This window comes from Ailuropoda melanoleuca, chromosome 13 (assembly GCF_002007445.2).
Source record: "Ailuropoda melanoleuca isolate Jingjing chromosome 13, ASM200744v2, whole genome shotgun sequence".
Classification (NCBI taxonomy): Eukaryota; Metazoa; Chordata; class Mammalia; order Carnivora; family Ursidae; genus Ailuropoda; species Ailuropoda melanoleuca.
The window spans coordinates 83606469-83622966 of NC_048230.1; the positions used below are offsets into that span (position 1 = coordinate 83606469).

Here is a 16498-nt window from a genome sequence, read left to right on the forward strand (position 1 = left end):
GAGAGAGGGAACACAAGCAGGGGGAGTGGGAGAGGAAGAAGCAGGCTCATAGCAGAGGAGCCTGATGTGGGGCTCGATCCCATAACGCCGGGATCACGCCCTGAGCCGAAGGCAGACGCCCAACCGCTGTGCCACCCAGGCGCCCCTATTTTTAACTTTTTAAGGGGCCTCCGCACTGTTTTCCAAAGTGGCTGTACCAACTTGCATTCCCACCAACAGTGTCAGAGGGATCCCCTTTCTCCACATTCTCTCTNTCCTCTCCAACAATTGTTGTTTCTTGCCTTGTCTATCTTTGCCATTCTAACTGGCGTAAGGTGGTATCTCAGTGTGGTTTTGATTTGAATTTCCCTGATGGCTAATGATTTTGAACATTTTTTCATGTGTCTGTTAGCCATTTGTATGTCTTCATTGGAAAAGTGTCTGTTCATATTTTCTGCCCATTTTTTGATTTGATTATTTGTTTCTCATGTACTGAGTTTGAGAAGTGCTTTGTAGATCTTGGATAACAGTCTTTTATCTGTAGTGTCACTTGCAAATACCTTCTCGCATTCCGTGGGCTGCCTCTTAGTTTTTTTGACTGTTTCCTTGGCTGTGCAGAAGTTTTAATCTTGATGAAGTCCCACAAGCNTTCATGTGTCTGTTAGCCATTTGTATGTCTTCATTGGAAAAGTGTCTGTTCATATCTTCTGCCCATTTTATGATTTGTTTATTTGTTTCTCGTGTATTGAGTTTGAGAAGTTCTTTGTAGATCTTGGATACCAGTCCTTTATCTGTGGTGTCCTTTGCAAATATATTCTCCCATTCCGTGGGCTGTCTCTTAGTTTTTTTGACTGTTTCCTTGGCTGTGCAGAAGCTTTTTATCTTGATGAAGTCCCACAAGTTCATTTTTTCTTTTGTTTCTCTTGCTTTTGGAGATGTGTCATGAAAAAAGTTGCTGTGGCTGATGTCAAAGAGGTTGCAGCCTATGTTCTCCTCTATTATTTTTTTAATTAATGATTTTTATTTTGTTATATTAGTCACCATACAGTACATCCCCAGTTTTTGATGCAATGTTCCATGATTTATTATTTGCGTAAAACACCCAGTGCACCATGCAATGTGTGCCCTCCTTAGTACCCATCACCAGCCTATCCAAATCTCCCGCTCCCCTCCCCTCTGAAGCCCTCAGTTTGTTTCCCAGAGTCCACAGTCTCTCATGGTTCATTCCCCCTTCTGTTTACCTGACCCCTTCATTCTTCCCTTCCTTCTCCTACTGATCTTCCTGTCTCACATTGAGGTCTTTCATCCATTTGGAGTTTATTTTTGTGTATGGTGTGAGAGAGTGGTCAAGTTTCATTCTTTTGCATGTAGCTGTCCAATTTTCCCAGCACCATTTATTGAAGAGACGGTCTTTTTTCCACTGGATGTTTTTTCCTGCTTTGGCAAAGATTAGTTGCCCAAAGAGCCGAGGGTCCATTTCTGGGTTCTCTATTCTGTTCCATTGGTCGATGTGTCTGTTTTTGTGCCAGTACCATGCTGTCTTTGTGATCACAGCTTTGTAGTATAGCTTGAAATCTGGCAACGTGATGCCCCCAGCTTTGTTTTTCCTTTTCAACGATTCCTTGGCANGGAGATTCGGGGCCTTTTCTGGTTCCATACAAATTTAAGGACTATTTGTTCCAGTTCTTTGAAAAATGTCCTCGGTATTTTGATCGGGATAGCATTGAAAGTGTAGATTGCTCTGGGTAGTATGGACATTTTAACTATGTTAATTCTTCCAATCCATGAGCATGGAATATTTTTCCATCTTTTTATGTCTTCCTCAATATCTTTCAAAAGTGATCTATAGTTTCTAGCATATAGGTCCTTTACGTCTCTGGTTAAGTTAATTCCAAGGTAACGTATGGTTTTTGGTGTTATTGTAAATGGGATGGATTCCCTAATTTCTCTTTCTTCAGTCTCGTTATTCATGTATAGAAATGCAACTGATTTCTGGGCATTGATTTTGTATCCTGCCACATTACTGAATTGTTCTATAACTTCTAATAGTTTGGGAGTGGATTCTTTTGGGTTTTCCATATAGAGTATCATGTCATCTGCGAAGAGAGACATTTTGACTTCTTCTTTGCCGATTTGGATACCTTTGATCCCTTTTTGTCATCTGATTGCAGTTGCAAGGACTTCTAGTACTATGTTGAATAATTTGGCAAGAGTGGGCATCCTTGTCGTGTTCCTGATCTTAAGGGAAAGGCTTTCAGGTTTTCCCCATTGAGAATGATATTCGCTGTAGGCTTTTCATAGATGGTTTTTATGAAATTGAGAAATGTACTCTCTATCCCTACACTCTGAAGGGTTTTAATCAGGAAAGGATGCTGTATTTTGTCAAATGCTTTTTCTGCATCAATTGAGAGGATCATATGGTTCTTGACTCTTTTCTTGTTGATACGGTCTATCACACTGATTGACACGTGAATGTTGAACCATGCTTGCATCCCAGGGATGAATCCCACTTGGTCATGTTGGATAATCCTTTTGATGTACTGTTGGCTTCTATTAGCTAGGATCTCGTTGAGAATTTTGGCATCCATATTCATCAGGGATATGTTTCTATTTTTTGAAACAGCTTCAAGAGAATAGGTATTATTTCTTCTTTGAATGTTTGGTAGAATTCCCTGGGGAATCCATCAGGCCCTGGACTCTTGTTTTTGGGGAGATTTTTGATCACTGCTTCAATCTCCTCATAATTAATCGGTCTGTTTAAATAATCAATTTCTTCCCGTTTCAGTCTTGGTAGTTTATAGGTTTCCAGGAAGGCATCCATTTCTTCAAGGTTGTTTAATTTATTGGCATAAAGCTGTTGATAAAGTTTCTAATGATCCTTCTTATTTCATTGGTGTTGGTCATGATCTCTCCCCTTCCATTCATAATTTTATTAATTTGGGTCCTTTCTCTATTCTTTTGAATAAGTCTGGCCAGTGGCTTATCAATCTTATTATTCTTTCAAAGAACCAGCTTCTAGTTCTTTTGATCTGCTCTACTGTGCTCCTGGTTTCTAATTCATTGATCTCTGCTCTAATCTTGATTACCTGCCTTCTCCTGCGTGGGTTAGGCCTATTCTTCTGTTCCAGCTCCAGCTTCTTGAGGTGAGAATATAAAAACTGCATTTTAGATTTTTCTATTCTTTTAAGTGAGGCTTGGATGGCTATGCATTTTCCCTTAGGACTGACTTTGCAGTGTCCCATAGGTTTTGGACCGATGTGTTTTCATTTTCATTGGTCTCCAAAAATTGTTTGATCTCCTTCTTAATTACCTGATTTACCCAATCATTCTTGAGCAGGATGGTTCTTAGTTTCCAAGTGTTTGAGCTTCTTCCAAATTTTTCCTTGTGATTGAGTTCCAGTTTCAAAGCATTGTGGTCTGAGAATATGCAGGGAATAATCTCAGTCTTTTGGTATCGGTTGAGACCTGTTTTGTGACCCAGTATATGGTCTATTCTGGAGAAAGTTCCATGTGCATTCGAAAAGAACAAGTATTCTGTTGTTCTGGGTTGTAGTGTTCTGTATGTATCTATGAGGTCCATCTGGTCCAATATGTCATTCAAAGCTCTTGTTTCTTTGTTGATTTTCTGCTTAGGTGATCTGTCTATTGCTGAGAGTGGAGTGTTGATGTATTAATATATTATTATCCATATGTCTCTTTATTCTGGTTAAGAGTTGGCTTGTGTATCTAGCTGCTCCCCTGTTGGGGGCATAGATATTTATAATTGTCATATCCACTTGTTGGATACATCATTTAAGAATAATATAGTGTCCTTCTGTATCTCTAACTGCAGTGTTTAGTTTAAAATCTAATCTGTCTGATATGAGAATTGCTACCCCAGCTTTCTTTTGAGGTCCATTGGCATGAAAAATGGTTTTCTATCCCTTCACTTTCAGTCTGGATGTAGCTTTAGGTTTGAGATGAGTCTCTTGTAGACAGCAAATGGATGGGTCCTGTCTTTTTATCCAATCTGCAACCCTCTGGCATTTTTTGGGAGCATTTAGGCCATTCACATTGAGAGTGATTATTGAGAGATATGATTTTAATGATGTCATGTTGCATGTTGTCTTTGTTTCTATAGATTGTAAATTTCTGTTCTGTATCACTCTTGGGGCATTTTTACTTCTATAGAACCCCCCTTAATATCTCTTGTAGGGCTGGCTTGGTTGTCCCATATTCCTTCAGTTTCTGCCAGTCTTGGAAGGTCCTTGTTTCTCCATCAATTCTAAATGACGGCCTTGCTGGATAAAGGATCCTTGGCTGCATGTTCTTCTCAGTTAGAGCTTTGAATATACCTTGCCAAACCTTCCTGGCCTTCCAGGTCTCTGTAGACAGGTCTGACGTTATTCTGATATTCCTCCCTCTGTACGTAAGGATTTTCTTCCCCCTGGCCGCTTTCAAGACTGTATCCTTGGATCTAATATTTGTGAATTGCACTATGACGTGACGTGGCGTAGGTTTGTCATGGTTGAGCTTGGGAGGGGTCCTCTCTGCCTCTTGTACAGGAATGCTTATTTCCTTTGTCAGATTAGGGAAGTTCTCAGCCACAATTTGTTCAAATATCTTTTCTAGACCTCTCTCTTTCTCCACTGCCTCAGGGATGCCGATGATTCTGACACTGGAACATTTCATTGATTCAGTAATCTCCCGTAATCTACATTCTTGAGATTAGATTTTTTTGAGCCAAGTTTCCATTTTTACTTTCTCTTCTACCATCCCATCTTCCAATTCCCTAATTCATTCTTCTGCCTCATTTACCCTGGCCATCAGAGCATCTAGTTTTGACTGCATTTGATTCATAGCATTTTTAATTTCTGCCACATTCGTTCTCATTTCCTCCCTTAGAGATTTTATATTCTCGTTAATATTTTTGTTAATATTTTCTTCAGGCTTACACATCATCTTGACCATTGTTACTCTGAACTCCATTTCTTTTCTTTTCTTTTTTTTTTTAAAGATTCTATTTATTTATTTGACAGAGAGAGAGACAGCCAGTGAGAGAGGGAACACAAGCAGGGGAAGTGGGAGAGGAAGAAGCAGGCTCCCAGTGGAGGAGCCCAATGTGGGGCTCGATCCCAGTACTCTGGGATCACGCCCTGAGCCAAAGGTAGACGCTTAATGACTGAGCCACCCATGCACCCCTGAACTCCATATCTGACAATTTGGTTATATCCATATCCATCAGTTCTGTGGCAGAGGCCACAGTCTCTGTGTCCTTTCTTTGCTGTGGGTTTCTCCTCCTCGTCATTCTGATGAGGAGAGGTTGCAGGGACACAGAGCCCAAATTATTGACCAGGACCCAGGCAGTGTGCACTTGTTTTATAGGGACCTTAGGGACGTGGGCTTCTTGATTTTTCGCCTGCCTTCTGGGGGAGGGGCCTGCCACACTGATACTCAAGCAACCCTGTTTGGGTAGAGTTGCCCCATCCCCTGCGAGGGGGGTTGGGGATGGGCACAATGTGAACCAGTATTTGTGGCTTTTGTTCTCTGACAGTTTTCCCTGGCGGTTTTCTGTGCCTCTTTTGAGAGTCAGAGCAGCAGTGGCCTTAGCCTAACCTCTGTCTCAGAACAGAGAGATTGCAGTCCGCTCTCCACTGAGCTCTCCTGGCCACTTTAACTCTGTTTCCGTCGGTGCTGCTGAAAACCCCACGGTGTCCCAGGTTGTGTGCCCCACAGCCACTCTCCCAGCCCTTGCTTCCAGGGCTGGCACATCTCTGTCCTTTGTGCTTCTAACACCACCAGCCGCCCCCGGTTCCCACACGCACTCCCAAGCTCTGTGTTTCAGTCTTATTCTAGTGCGCGTCCTGGAGCTCCGGTTTTCAGTCTGGTCGCACGCGTTCCTGGGCTCACGGTCTCAGTCTGCTTTCTCACGGGTGCTTGTCTGCAAGTCCACCTGCTCCCCTGTGCAGGTGGCTACTGCTTCCTGGTGCCCGAGTGCGGCGGCTCCCTCCCCCTTCCGTTTATCTTCCAATATCTGTGCGTGGATTCACGGCTCCCCGCTTCATACCTCAATACTCAGTGCTAGAGATGTTCATTTGTAGAGATCCAGATGTATCTTCCTGTGTCTCAGGCTGATTTCGTGGGTGTTCAGGATGTTCTGGTAGATATCCAGCTCGATTCAGGGGACCAGCTGAAAAAAGCTCCCCTACTCCTCCACCATCTTTTCCACTCTCTCTTTCCCGGTATTTTAATATTTAATTTGCTGGGCAGTAAACTGGACATTACTTACAATTATAAAGAACCTTACACTAATCATTTTCTTCGGTGGACTGAAGCATTAGCATACTGGCTCAAGTGGTGGTTCTCAGGCTGAGGACCAACATATAATGCTTAGGATGCTATCATTCATTCATTCATTCATTCACTAAATCCCAAGTATGTAATATGTACCCAGTACTATCAGAGTTTAGGATACAAAAGAATGAGCAAATCAGACAAGAACTTACATTCCACTGTGAGAAGACAAATAGTAAGCAAGTCAAGATTAATATAATTCAGGGGTGATATGGGAAAACAAACACTGTGATAGGATAAGTGGTGGAGAGTAGGGTTGATCAAGAAAATCCTCTCTCAGGAGGTAAGACTCAGAAGATGAGAGGCCAGCCATGGGAAGAGTTGTAGTAACAGCCTTTCAGAATTTGGGTTTATCCTTTTAACTTCTCTCACTCCATGCCACTTCAAGTCGATCCTGGTACAGCTAAGCTGCAAGGAGCAAAAATGACCACAATACTTCGCAGTTGTGCCTATTAAGAGAAGTCCTTTTCCCCGCCCCTTCAATGTTGCATGGCCTTGTAATTTGTTTTGGCCAAAAGAACGTGGTCGAAGTGATTTGTGAGTTCCACCCCTAGGCTGTAAAAGACTTTTGTGCTTGTCTTCTTAGAACCCTGGGCTGCCATGTGAAAAGCTTGGGCACAATTGGCTGGAGGAAGGGAACATGTGGAGACCCCTAGTCATCCTAGGTGTCACAGATGAGGCCATCATAAACCAGCCAGCCCTGGCCAATACTCTACAGATGCGTGTAACAAGCCTAGTCAAGATTGGATGAGCCTGCCTGAGACCAGAATTACTCAGCTGAGCCCAGCCAAAACTGCTGACCTGGCAAAATCAGGAATTAAATAAATGGTTGTTGTTTTAAGCCATCTAAGTTGGGGAGTGGTTTATGATGCAGCCTAAACTAACCCATGCATAAGCCAATCAGTCTTAAGGTTTGAAACCTTGACTGGAGCCCTCCATGCAGGTTTGGGTTTATTAGGTTGAGGAAAGCTGGAACGACAAGTCTGCGCTTGCCCGCAGCATATGCCTGAGCCACTCTGATGGTTCTGGAATTAAACCAGATTTTTGACAATGTCTGGATGGGAAGCATGGAGCCCAAGCTGACCATTTGAAAGTTAGAGCTAAAGAAACCTAATTATATCATTCCTTCTTTTTGCTTTACAAATGAGGAAACTAGATTTTAGAGGCTGTATACTATCTGCCCCCCACCTAGAGGTTAAAAGGAAGTAAGGTTTAATGGAAAGAGAAGGCTTTGAATGCTGGAGCCCAGATTTCAAATTCTGATTCTTAACCAACATTACTACTCAGCTGTGATATTGAAACAATTTACTTCATCCCTCCACCCTCAGCTCCTCATCTGTAAGACAGAGATAATAAAACCTCTGTGAATGAGCCCGTAGGAGAGCCTGACTGGGCTCCTTGGTGCTGCCCAAGTGCCTGGCTGTTGCCACTACAGCACCAGAATCCTTCACTGCCAGCCCTGGGATTATACTTCATCCTTATCTGGAGGCAACTCCCATCTGGTGTTTGCAGTGGCCGGAGCTGCCCTGGATTATTGAGCTTTGTGGAGTTTTTATGTACTCTGCAAAGATTGAGGGGTATTTCCTACAGCCGAAGTTTGGGTGCCTTCATACTCAAGAGAATTTCATGTTTATGGAAAATGCGTAATTCTTCCCAGTTTATGCATCTGTTATTTAACATGAGAAACTCACTGCAGGCTGAAATCTGACACTAGGTGTAATATTGTGAATCTAGAACTTCCCATCTAAGAAGATAGAACCTTGGTTATGTTGAGGATTAATAAAATCTGAAGACTTTCAATTGAGCTGTCCTAACATGCATGTGCTTATTCAGTTGCTACCTATTTTATCACATTTTATGAAATTAGCTTTGACATTTAGCCAATGTGTATTGTATCTCATATAAAACACAAGTTACACTCATAAAAACAATATAAAATGAAATGAACAGTAACAACAGATCACTATTTTATGTAATCATCTTATTAAAGTAGTTATTTCTATTGCTTAGCCATAGGGACTATGTTGAAATAGGCTATGTGTTCCTTTGAGACAGTGAGCACGTGGCTCCTATAAAAGGACAAAGGCTGCAAAATCATCCTTTAAAAAGAATCCCAGTTACTTCCTCAGATCTGAGGGGATCTATGGCTTTGAAACCACAATTAGACTCTAGATGAGACCTTATCCCCCTGCTCTGGTATCTTACTGAGATCTTGTGTAGGTCAAGCTTATTTGCTTTTTACTCCACTATAAATTTGAATTGTTATCTAATCTTCTAATCTCACTGGGATAAGGTAGGGTTAAGCAAAATGATTGAAAGGAGCTTTGCAAATTTATAAAGATGTTTCATAATATTTCTAATTATATTGTAGGCAGTCTGAGGCTGGTCCTCTGATCTCAGCAAGAGACTCCTGGGTGGACTCCCCACAGCTGGCTTTTGGGGAATGGTTGTATCCAAGGCTGGCAGGTGAGGGTATCTACTTCACCTAACCCTAGTTAGGGAGGGAAGAGGCTAGGTTCAAGGGGAACATGGAAACTCCCTGGCCCCAAATGCTCTTTCAGAGGCATCTACTCCTTAGTATTTAGAGGCAGGTAGGAAAAGTGCTTCCTTTGGTGAACTTTGTTCTTCCTCAAAAGCTAGAAAGCTGATCTGACCAAGGAAGTAGCAATTTTTCCCCAGCAACTTTTCCATGCCCCCCTCCTCCCTTTTTGCCTCTATCACCCCATCTTCCGTCACCACTCTCCTCCTTACCCCACATGACTGAATCTTCAGACTGACTTACATAGTAATCCTGATCCAGACCTTTCCTCCCAGTTAGATGTAATTGTCCAAGAGATACCTAGGAATGACAATTTTTGAAAATTATTTAGTAATAGCATTAATTTAAATGAAGAAAATAAGCCAATTATACCTCAATTTGAAAAATAAATGAATAAAAAGTGTGAAAAAAAATGAAGAAAACATTTACTTGGTGATTTTATTATAGTATACTGTTTCAGTTTGATGCAGTTGGCATGTCTAAAAAAGAAGCAGAAAAAACATTCCAGGCTATATCTTTTACTGGGTAATTGATTGATGCTGGGCATCTGGCTTCCTCAGTGTCAGGAAGCTGGCCTCTTGGTATACAGCAACACCTGGAAACATAAACCTAGCAGCCTTTACTCTTAGCTCTCAAAGGTCACACAAATGCTGTCCCATTCCCATTCTCAAAGACATAATACTTCTGAATGCTGGTTAAGAGTTCATTTATACTAAACTCAACACTGAATGTGCTTTTTTTCTACACTTAAAATCTAGTTTTTTTAAGAGTAAAATTTTTAGGAGTAAATGCAAAAGAAAAAATTGCCATTACTATGACAGTTGGCTCTCCCATAGGCTATAGAAACTGCAAGTAGCAGGGAACAAGAAAAGAGGATCGGATGTCTCTTCTTGTTCACATTCAGGATGGAGCATTGTTAACCTTTTAGGACTCAGACAACCAAACCCTTTGAAATTTGCATGTTCTAAAAATCCAAATTCATCTGTATACATTACTTGTATCTGAACATCTCCTCTTTCTGCCAAAAATTTATAGTATTGGTATATGTCCCAATCCAAAATCTCACTGTTAGAACTCAGATTTTCAGGTCTCTCAGTTAGTCTCACTTTTTCCACTGGAATACCTTCACTTTTTTCCAATTTGTCAGCAACTGTGAACAGAACAAACCAGAGAATAGCCAGAATACACAAGGTTGCAAGAGATAACAGTCAACTTAGAGAAAACACTGGTAGGCTGATTCTACTTAAATTGTACAGAGATCTGGTCTACTAACAGAAAAAAGGACATCTACCCTTAAGAGATAGAAAGTTATGGATTTTTGTTTATTTGGTTCTGAGAAAAATGCAAGAAACCTCATTATTTTTTGCAGTCCTTACAAAAATTGTATCAACATATATCAGAGCCTACTGAAGAGCTTGGCCAAGCAGGCTCAAGGAAAGAAGACAGATGTTAGGAGCAGGCAACTGGCCCCTTCTACCATTGACTTTTTCTGATATTGAAACTACAATGTAAGAATAATTATTGCTCCTTAATGACTTGCTTTGAATAGTCTGAAAATAAATATAAAGATAAGTATGTTTGAATAAATCTGAGTATGCAGTGTGAAATACATATAGTAATATTCCAATTTCATTAAGCATATGAAATGATCTTGTTATATATAGCATCTTACATTAAAAAGCGGTTATTTTGCTCTTTTCTTTCTCAGATCCTAATAATGCCAAAGATGCGTATTTGGATATTATTCTGATCACAGAAATTAACCATATGGACCTTACCTTATTCACTTCTTGGAAAACTTTTATTTAAAAATCTATTATGTAGTCTAGTTCAGTGATGTGTAAGATGAAATGTTACATATGACTTTGAAAATGATTCTAGAAACATACTAATCTCATGCTCTATTTTTTGTAGACAAAGGATAGGATAATAGAATAATGATTACTTGAATTGGTCTCAAGTGCAGTGATAGAGATTGATAGTATATGTATCTTACATCCATTTCTTCAGGAATTTTTAACAAGCCATCCCATATTCTAAATATTAGAATTAGAAAAACTGTTTAATATTTATTGATGCTACATTCAAACTGTCAGTTGAAGGAAAGCACAGCACAAGAACATAGGGACATATACTAACAAAAATAAAAGATGAGCACATCCATTTAAAACTTTTGAAAAGTAACTATTAAGAAATCAGAAAACTCTACATTGTATTAAAAGAATTATAACAAATATTTTAAAAAGTAGTCATTTAATACTTTCATAAATATACCAACTGACATTGATTTATTCTTCTAATTGCTCAGCAATTAGTCTATTTATCTTAAGATAAATTGTGTAGATTACTCACTATAATCTGCCACCTTCTTGTAATGATTTAGGGCAACTTCACAATTCTGTAGAACATTGATTCCTGACAAATATCTGTACCCCTAAAACACAGGCATATATATTCTTAATATTCTGACAATGTTGTATTTATAACACACCTATTTAAGCCCAAGAAAATTTAATTTACATACCAAAATCATCTGGGACATCATGCTTCCTCCAGCACTTCCAAAGGTGTAATATATCAGTGCCTAAAGTAAAAAACAAACAACAACAACAAAAAACCCCTATATCTATATCCACCATTCAGATTTGAAGTTCAAACCAATCATTGCTTTTTTATTCCTAACCCAACAATGAACCTTGAACTACTCCAAAATAAATTCCAAATTTTGTCCTCTGAATCTGTAAAACTGGCTGACATTTTTGGAGCGCTTAGTGAGCTCTGGAGTCTTTAAAAAGGGCATTGTACATGATATTTCATTTACTCATCACAAAATACCTATGAAGTAGATATTATTTATCATGGCAAACCTGAAATATGGGAAATTAAGAAACTTATGGTATTTTAACCTTAAACTTCTGACTATTGAGCTGGTGCTTTTAACCACCACTCTCAAGTGAGCTCCTTTACCTAAAGAGAAGGCTATTCAATGTCCCCTTTTAAAAAATTCGGTTTCGTTCCAGAAAAAAATAGAATGACCTTACCTTGGCTTGATCATATTCCATTCCTATTCCATAAGAAGACAAAAATCCTAATGCCTAAAGCCCAAAAGAAAAGGAAAACTAAATAAATCCATTTATTTCACAATTATTCTTATTTACATTGGTGAAAAGTATTTTAAATGTCTGCTCCATAATAATTTGTGTTGTTGGTTTATTTCTTATACTATAACAAAATGCCTTTTTACACTTTTGCTAAGGCTGTAAGAATTTGGAAAAGGTAATAGTGGGAGTTTTGTATAATACATGTGAAAATAGGCTAATATTTACTGACTTTAGTACAAATTATAATAATAAAACATTATAAACCAATGGTTTTTATATGCTTGCCATTCTTAGCAATGGAAAACACTTTTTCCCTTCAACATTTTTGAATTTAAATTTGAATTTTTTTCATATTTTTAAAAGAAAATATGATCATTCAACACTGCATCTAAAACTAATGATGTACTATATGTTGACTAATTGAACTTAAGTTTTAAAGAAAGAAAATATGATGGATAAAAAAAGTTCAAACAGGAAAAGCTATATTGAATAAAAGTGAAAGTCTGATCACATAGCAAGATGGTGGAATAGGCAGCCCCAGATCTTGTTCCCCTATAGAGACACTGACTTAGCAAAAATATACAGTCCAAAAAGTCTTTATGAGAATTCTAGAAACCAGTTAAGAAATCGTAGTAACCCAGAGAAACTCAAAGAAAAGAAAGAACAATCCATTGAAACAGGTAAGAAAAACCAGCACAGCTCAGTGTGATCAGGAGAAAAAGCCCAATTCAGGGCTCTTCTCTTGGGAGGGAAAGAGAAGAGTGGAACTTAGGTCCAATGTTCCAGCATTTGGGAGGACTGCCCATGGGTCTGATTTCTGTCTTGCCTGACTCAGAGCCCTAATGAAGAACCAGTATACTTTGGATTCCTGGGGGGCTGTTAAGGACCAAAGAACTTGACACAATCAGCAAAAAGTGCCCAGCTTGTAGCTTTTCCTTTGGAAGGGAAAGAAAAGACTGGAATTGGGGCCTAATGTTCTGGCTTTTGGGAAGCTGCTCAAAAGACTGGTTCCTATCTCTTCTGACTTGGAACACTGGTGGAATTGGCATGCCTTAGATGCCTGGGACCACTAAGAAGAAAAGGGAATTTAGCAGCTTGTTGCAATACCATAGAACCTGCAGTGTCATAAACAGACACTAAAGGGAGCAAAAGACTACAAGCTCCTGAAAAAGACCAACAAATCTCTCTAACTGGGAAATTACAAACAGAAGCCCAGAGAAGACACACTCCCCAGAAATGATTTGAGAGGCCCCCAGAATCTCACCTATGCTGGTTGGTGAAAGTCTTCCCCTGTATATAGCCAGTCTGTAAAGATGGAGAGGTGGCTATATTTCTAAATGCATAACCACAGCAAAAATTAACAAGGCACATGAAGAAACAAGTAAATATAGCCCAATTGAAGGAACAAAATAAGTCTAAAAAAACCACAACCCTAAAGAAATGGAGATCTAGAAATTATTACCATACAAAAAAATCCAAAATAGCTCAAAATGTTATAAAATAGCATATATAAACAATTAACCAAAATCAGGAAAAGGGTGCATGAACAGAATGAGAATATCAACAAAGAGAGAGAAAAAGAAAGAAAAGAAAGAAAGAAAGAAAGAAAGAAAGAAAGAAAGAAAGAAAAAGAAAGAAAGAAAGAAAGCAGGCCTCCTTTTAAAATTCTGGAGCTGAAGAATACAATAACTGAATTGAAAAATTCACCAGAGGAGTTCAAAAGTAGACTTGATCAAGCACAAGAAAGAATTAATGAACCCAAACACAGATCATTTCAAATTATCAAGTCAGTGGAACAAAAAGAATGAAGAAAAGTCAAGCAAATCCTCAGAGACTTATATGGGAAACCATCAAGTGGACCAATATACACAGTATAGGAATCACAGAAGAAAAGTGAGGGAAAGAGGCGTAGTGAGCTTATTTTAAGAAATAGTGGCTGAAAATTTCCCAAATCTGAGGAAGGAAATGGGTATCCAAATTCAAGAAGTTCAATAAACTTCAACTAGGAGGAACTGAAAGAGCCCCATAGCCAGACACATTATAATCAAACTGTTAAATGTCAAAGACAGAATCTTGAAAATATCAAAAGAGACTCACCATGTACAAGAAAGCTCCCGTAAGTTTATGAGCAGATACCTCAGCAGAAACATTACAAGCCAGAGGGAATGGACTAATATATACAGAATGTTGAAAGGAAAAATCTGTCAACCAAGAATACTGTATCTGGCAAAACTGACTTTCGAAAATGAAGGAAAGATAAAGGCCTTCTCAGATAAACAAAAGCTAAGGAAGTTCATCACACTAGACCTGCCTTATAAAAACTGCTAACAGGAATCCCTCAAGTTGAAAAAAAAAAGGATGCTAGACAGCAACATGAAAATATACAAAAATATAGAGCCTTCTGGTAAAGATAATTACATGGACAAATACAGATTCCTGTAGTACTGTAATGGTGGTGCAAAAGTAACTTTTAATTCTGGTATAGATTTTAAAAAAATAGAAGCATAAAAGATAACTATAAAAATGTTGATGAATAAAAGTATAAAAAGATGTGATTTGGGTCACTGATAACATAAAGTGAGGGAAAGAAGGAGTGTTGTGACTGCAGTTAAGTTGGTATCAATTTAAAATAGATTGCTTTAACCAGAAGATGTTTTATGTAATCTCCATGGTAACTACAAGGAAAATATGTATAGAAGATGCACAAAAGAAAATGAGAAAGGAATCAAAGCATGCCATTGCCAAATAAATAAATAAATAAATAATAAAAGAAGGGACCAAGATGGGAAAAAGAGGGACAAAATAACCACAAGACAAACAAAACAATAAAATAGCAACAGTAAGTCTTTCCTCATCAGTAATTATTCTAAATATAAATGGAATAAACTCTTCCAATTAAAAGACAGAGTGGCTGAATAGATAAAAAGAAAAAACCCCACAATATCCAACTACACGATGTCCTCGAGAGACTTTAGATATAAGGACACATACAGGCTTAAAGTGAGAGGATGGAAAAAAATATTCCATGCAAAATGTAACAAAAAGAGCTAGAGAGGGCGCCTAGGTAGCTCAGTCGGTTAAGCGGCTACCTTCTGCTCAGGTCATGATCCCAGGATCCTGGGATCGAGTCCTGCATGGGGCTCCTTGCTCAGTGGGGAGCCTGCTTCTCCCTCTGCAGCTCCCCCTGCTCCTACTCTCTCTTTCTCTGTTAAATAAATAAATAAAATCTTAAAAACGAAAGAGTGAGAGATGGCCATAATTATATGAAACAAAATAGACTTTAAGTCATAAAATGTCACAAGAGACAAGGGACATTATATGATAATCGGGTCAATTCACCAGGAAGATATAATCATTCTTCTAACAACAGAGCACCCAAACATATGAAGCAAACATTGACTGAACTGAAAAGAGAAATAGATAATAACACAATAATAGGAGATTTTATTTTATTTAAAGATTTTATTTATTTGAGAGAGAGAGAGTGCACAAGCAAGGGGGAAGGGGTGGAGCGAGAGGGAGAAGCAAACTCCCTGCTGAGTAGAGAGCCTGATGTGGTACTCAACCCCAGGACCCCGGGATCATGACCTGAGCCAAAGGCAGTCACTAACCAATAGAGCCACCCAGGTGCCCAGCAATAGGAGATTTTAATGCCCCATTTTCAATAACTGATAGAACAACCTGACAGAAGCTCAATGAAGAAATAGAGGAGTTGAACAACACAATACAGTAAATGGACCTAACAGATATATAGAACATTCTACCCAACAATAGCAGAATGCTATTCTTTTTAAGAACACATAGAACATTTTCCAGGTTAGACCATATGTTAAGTCACAAAACAAATATTAATAAATTTAAGAAGATTAAAATCATAACAAGTATATTTTCTGAACAAAATGGAATGAAACTAGAAATCAATAGCAAAAAGAACACTAGAAAATTCACAAATATGTGAAAAGTAAGCATCACACTCTTGAACTATCAATGGGTCAAGGAAGAAATCACAAGGAAATTTTGAAAGTATCTTGAGGCAAATGAAAATTAAAATGCAACATAGCAAAATTTATGAGATGCAGCAAAAGCAGTACTAAGAGGAAGAGGCATAAAGCACTTCCAATAGTGAAATATGTCGGTTGTTTCAAAGAAATGCTTGAAATGCTTGCTTGAGTTGCAAGCTGAAATAGCCACTTTTCTCATGGATTACCATCTTTACTTGAAGGAAAAATGGATCAGTTATGTTCATTTACACTGGCAGACATTTTCTTGAAAATGGACGGTAAGTCTGTCACTTTAATAAAAGCTATTGAAAGTATGGTCGCCAAAGATAAATTCAAGATTTTAAGCAAAAATTAGAATTTTGGAAAGCTTATATCTGCTACCATGTATACCTTATATCTGCTTGACACCCCAATACTTAGACTTTTCATGACGGTTGTATTAACAAATGTCATTTTGATATTGTATAATGCAATGTGTCAAATTTGGAAGACTTGCAAAACTTAGTGAACTGATATTTTCTAAATAACCAATGCATGATGTTATA

The 16498-nt window shown here is 38.6% G+C and overlaps 1 protein-coding gene across 2 annotated transcripts in view; it reads right to left on the reverse strand.

Moving 5' to 3' along the window:
- The window catches only part of SEL1L2 (SEL1L2 adaptor subunit of ERAD E3 ligase), a 78103-nt gene that overhangs the window by 28557 nt on the left and 33048 nt on the right, over window positions 1–16498 (reverse strand). For both annotated transcript variants that reach the window (XM_034641191.1, XM_019798910.2), the window contains exons 4-8: window positions 11893–11946; window positions 11376–11435; window positions 11204–11285; window positions 9847–10001; window positions 9095–9151 (exon numbers count right to left, since the gene is read on the reverse strand). In XM_034641191.1, the coding sequence (XP_034497082.1) occupies window positions 9095–9151; window positions 9847–10001; window positions 11204–11285; window positions 11376–11435; window positions 11893–11946 (408 nt within the window). The remainder of the gene's footprint in view (window positions 1–9094; window positions 9152–9846; window positions 10002–11203; window positions 11286–11375; window positions 11436–11892; window positions 11947–16498) is intronic.